The following is a 5,044-nucleotide window of genomic DNA, read 5'->3' as shown; positions in this document are numbered from 1 at the left end:
ATGGATGGATGGATGGATGGATAGATGAATAAATGAATGGATGAATGGATGGATGGATGGGTGGATGAATGGATAATGGATGAATGGATGGATGGATGATGGATGATGGATAATGGCTGATGGCTGATGGATAATGGATGATGGATAAATAAATGATGGATGAGTGCTGGATGCCTAAGGGGGTTGCTGTGTACCTAGTGCCATGCTACCTGGCATGGAAACCCTGTTGAGTAAAGAAATAGGCAACCACACGGGAAGCACATGATTCAGGGCGTTACACAGCAGGCAATGGCTCTGTGGCATGGCAGACACACCGCGCCCATTTCCATAGCCATTGGCCTCAGTGCCAGGCACATGCGTGGGCAGGCAGCCTGGCACTGAAGGGCACGTGGCCAGGCCTGATGCCAGCCTCACCCGCCTCACGTCCCAGCCTCGGTTTCCTCCCAGATCAATGGGATGATCTGTCAGGAGCACAGGGTCAGGTTATGCAGGAGGACAGTTTTGGGGGAGAGGCCCCCTCCTTCCCTTCAGAGGGAGCAGCACGGGCCAGGAAGGGGCCCTCCCTGGCTCGCCGTCCACTGTGCACTCCTGGGGACACCCTGTAATGTCCATTCACCCCTCAAACCTCCCAGGAAATGCACGTTTCCCGCCGAGAGGGGGATTCCACACAGGCAGGCGCTTACCTGTTCGGACGTCATGGTTGATGCCTTCGACGGAGATGATGGCGTCCGGGATGCCTTTTCCGTGGGAATCCGTCACCAGGCCTTTGATGCCGCGGTGCACCTGCTCGGCAAACACGACAAGACGCGGTGAGCTCACCGACACCCCCCTCCCCCACCGTGGCACGGTGAGCACGATGACCCTCAGGCTGCCCGGGCCACCAGGAGCCCTCACGCAGCCACGCCCAGCTCAAGAGCTCCCTGGCGCCGTGTGGGCCTGGAGTGTAAGCGTCTTTGATTACGGGGCTTGCGATGAGGAGCTTGCGAGGCAGCGTCTCAGAGTCTCCCATTGGAGTGAAATCTTCCAGACGTTTAAACGTGTTAGGGTTTGAGGGGGTCATAAGAAGAAACCCACTAGCCCGGGCGGTGTGGCTCAGTGGCTGAGCGTGGGCACATGTAACAAAGGTTGTCAGTTCGATTCCTGCTCAGGGCACATGCCGGGTTTCAGGCTTGATCCCCAGCAGGGGATGTGCAGAACGCAGCCAATTGATGTTTCCATCTCTCTCTCCTTCTCCCTTCCTCTCTCTCTAAAATCAATAAAGAACATTTATCTTTTAAAAATCCACTAAAGATGGAATTTTGATACGCACATATTTTAATTTTCCTGAGCTCTGTAGACTTAGTATATAGAGCTCCTTCCGCACTGGAGTGGCCAACTGGGACCACGGCCACCAGGGACCACGGTGACCTGGGACCACGGCCACCAGGGACCACGAAGACCCGGGACCACGGCGACCAGGGACCATGGCCACGGTCCAAAGCACTAATTTGGTCTCACTTTCAGCCTCGTTCCTTAGCCACCCCCGCGGCAGCGCGGCCCACGCTGTACCTGCTCCATGAACACGATCAGGGACTCCCGGTTGTTCTCCCACTCCTCGGGCAGCTCGCTCTCGTGCGGGAACTTGTCGCAGCCCACGTAGATGGACAGCTCGAAGCAGTTCGTGTGGAGGTAGCTGAAGTCGTTGAGACCTGCCAAGCCAACCGCAGACAGGAAGCTGAGCCAGGCGCAGCGGGGCGCCGGACACAGCAGGGACGTGCCTGAGGGGCGGCACGTGAACGGGGTGTCGGGCAGCTACTGAGACAAAACATTCATTAGAGCAAGTGCGGGGGAGGGGCTGGGGGGAGGGAGGGGAGGACGCCGAGGAAGGGCTTGTGGGGAGACCGGCCCCTGAGAGCGCAGGGTACTGTGGTGTGACCCCGACAGCCCTTCCCGTGCCATCAGCCCTGGCGGGGACGGCGATACACGGCTCTGGGCCTGGAACCCCACTACTGTCAGAACTTCAACATGGACCCGGAGCTGCCTTCGCGGTGGGAGGGTGCGGAGCAGAGCTGGCCGACACCGCCCTGGGGGGAACGCACAGGCGGTGCATTTGGAGATGCACAGGCCGCTCTCTGCTCAGCACTGCTAACGAGCCAGCGCCCTGAGCAGGAAGAGGCGAGGAGGCGGAGGGGGAGGCAGGGAACTTAGAAATCGCATCTCATTAACCCACCGAGAATGACTCTGCAGGCCTGTCAGTCACACTGCCGGGCGGGAGGCGGGGGTGATTACAGAGGCTCGAGCCCCCGCAAGGCTCTGCCGCCAAGTCCCTGAAATAATGGGAACCGTAACTGATGGAAAAAATCAGCCCCCGCAGCCGGTGAGGACGTGTGGCAGGCGGCTGCTCCGAGCGCTGCTGCTGACGCCACGGAAGGAATGGGGCACTGACAGGCCCCCCGCCCCCTCCCCCGTCGGGACAGCACAGCACGCTCTCGCCCTTCGCAGGGCTCGCTCAAAAACAGTCTTCAGTGTGAGAAATGGCTCACCTGTCCAAATTTCAAATGACGGACTGGGAAACAGAAGCATGGTGAAATGGGACTCTTAATAACACTCGAGAGTGGACGCCCATGGGACAGGATCACAGGTAGGGCAGGGGACACAGCCTGTTTATTTAGCCCCCCCCCCCAGCCCCTCGTTGGCTGAGGACTATTTGGTCACCTGTTTCCTAATAGGTCTCCGAGGTCTTGCTGTCTCCCATTGGGTATTTAAAAAAATGGGCTGGCCCGGCCAGCGTGGCTCAGTGGTTGAGCGTCGACCTATGAACCAGGAGGTCATGGTTTGATTCCTGGTCGGGGTACATGCCCAGGTTGTGGGCTTGATGCCCAGAAGGCAGGGTGTGGGAGGCAGCTGATCAATGATTCTCTCTCATCATTGCTGTTTCTTTCTCTCCCTCTCCCTTATTCTCTGAAATCAATAAAACACACACACAAACAGTATGCCTTGCGTTTTATTGACATTTTTCTTTTAACCCTCAGCCCCAAAGCCTAAACTGTGGTATGGTTCTGCTCTTACTCTTCCACAAAATACCAACTTCTGCGCATGGGCCACGAAGTTTCAATCGCACTGTACGTGCACGCCCACACGTGGTATTTTCTGGAAGAGCCACACTCAAGGGGCCAAAGAGCCGCATGTGGCTCGCGAGCCACGGTTTGCCGACCACGGGTCTAGGGGAATCCTCCTAGGACATGTGCTGTCGGCCACCTGTACAGCTCATACCCTCTCCCACCCCCACCCTGTTTGCTGAGGGAATTCAGTAATGGCCTGGCCAATGCTGTTTCTTTGCTATGAAGATAAATCAGAGGCATGTTTCTTACATTAATGGTTGCTGAGAGGAAGGGAGAGGGAGGGAGAGAGAGAAACATCAATGATGAGAGAGAGCCACGGATCGCTGCCTCCCGCACGCCCCCCACTGGGGATCAAGCCTGTAGCCCCGGCCTGTACCCTGACTGGGAATCGAACCGTGACCTCGGTCCATGAGTCACTGAGCCACGCCGGCCGGGCTGGGTTTGCTCTTGGGGCCAATATTTCCCCAAGTCTCCCCCGACCATCTCTGACCCCACACAATGGAGACACTCGGTGGCTGAGAGCAGACCACGGAGTCCAACAGCCCCAGTTCCGCCCCTTCCCGTGTCCGAGCCCCAGCTCTCTCATCAGCTTCTCCACCTCACCCTTTTGCACTTCACGTTCATGCTTTGCAACAGGGTGGGTTTGAAGTGGAGAACCTGTGAAATGGGAGCGAGCCCCGCCGCTCCGAGACTGGGACGCCGCAGAGCTGGGACCTGGACCTCGGGAGCTGTAGTGTCAGGGCAGCGGCACTGCGGACAGGGCGGGAGGGCCGGGAGGTGCCCATCACGTCGCCGGGAGGACTCACTTCCGGCCACGGTGTGCCCAGCGGAACACGTGGTCGTCGGGCGTGGGCGTGCGCTCCTGCGTCTTCCAGGGGGACCGGGCCATGTCGTAGGGGTAGGCCACCACCAGCTCGCCGCCCTGCAGGTTGCCGCCCAGCACGAAGGGGACCTTCTCCATCCAGGCGATGACAGCCCTGGTCTCCGCCGCCACCTGCGAGCACCGACGCCGGGGGCCACGTGAGAAGGAGGCCCGCTCCCCGACACCCCAAACAGGGACTCGGTGGGAAAGCAGCCGTTGTATGGAGACTCTGAGCCCGGCTTAGAATTTCTAAATCCGTCCTGAAAACACTGGATTTCGTAGAAATAATGGATTTAAAAAAGAGAAACCTGCCTGGCCATGTGGCTCAGTGGTTGAGCATCAACCTATGAACCAGGAGGTCAGGGTTCGATTCCTGGTCAGGGCACAGGCCCGGGTTGTGGGCTCCATCCCCAGTGTGGGGTGTGCAGGAGGCAGCCGGTCCATGATTCTCTCTCATCATTGATGCTTCTATCTCTCTCCTTCTCCCTTCCTCTCTGACATCAATAAAAATGTTAAAAAAATAAATAAATGAGACTTAAGAGGTCGTAAACCAATCTAAATGAATGCACTTTGTTTGGGTCCTGATTTAAACAAGATGAGAGAGAGAGTGATAATAGTGAAAAGTGAAGATGGCTGGACATTTTATAACATTAAGGAACCCTTTATTTTTAGGTGATAATGGCAATGGATTCCTGTCTGAAACAGGAGTCCCGTCTTGCAGATACAACTGTTCACACAGGAGACGCTGCCGTGCCTTTGGGCCCATGGTCCTGCCCGGCTTTAATGCGCACGCCCCCAGGGGGCTGTACAGCTGAGGGCCAGGCTCAGTGGCAGCCGCAGAAAAGAACAAATAACGGGGGCGTGTTTTTTCCTGTTGTGTTTCTTCTGTGTTCTTGTAAAGAAATATAATTAAATGATTTTTATAAAGAATCTCCTCAAATATCCATTTGAAAGGTGTTTTATTATCTAGCTCTTCCTACTCTGAGAGAAAATGTGTAAGAGAAGGCTCTGTCTCCTTCTTAAATGTCACATCCTCTGCCCATGCGCTGGGTGTTCCTGCGGCCCCCCACACCCCAGCACC

General features: G+C 56.7%; 1 protein-coding gene across 1 annotated transcript in view; it reads right to left on the bottom strand.

The window, feature by feature from the left end:
- The window catches only part of CPXM2 (carboxypeptidase X (M14 family), member 2), a 39,585-nt gene that overhangs the window by 3,608 nt on the left and 30,933 nt on the right, over nt 1-5,044 (bottom strand). Inside the window, 4 exon segments of the mRNA XM_014528849.1 lie at nt 684-783; nt 1,549-1,688; nt 3,908-3,923; nt 3,925-4,095. Of these exon segments, the coding sequence (XP_014384335.1) occupies nt 684-783; nt 1,549-1,688; nt 3,908-3,923; nt 3,925-4,095 (427 nt within the window).

Source organism: Myotis brandtii, unplaced genomic scaffold (genome assembly GCF_000412655.1).
Source record: "Myotis brandtii unplaced genomic scaffold, ASM41265v1 scaffold656, whole genome shotgun sequence".
Classification (NCBI taxonomy): Eukaryota; Metazoa; Chordata; class Mammalia; order Chiroptera; family Vespertilionidae; genus Myotis; species Myotis brandtii.
The sequence above is the reverse complement of the archived record's forward strand: the minus strand, read 5'-3'. Positions and strand labels throughout refer to the sequence as shown.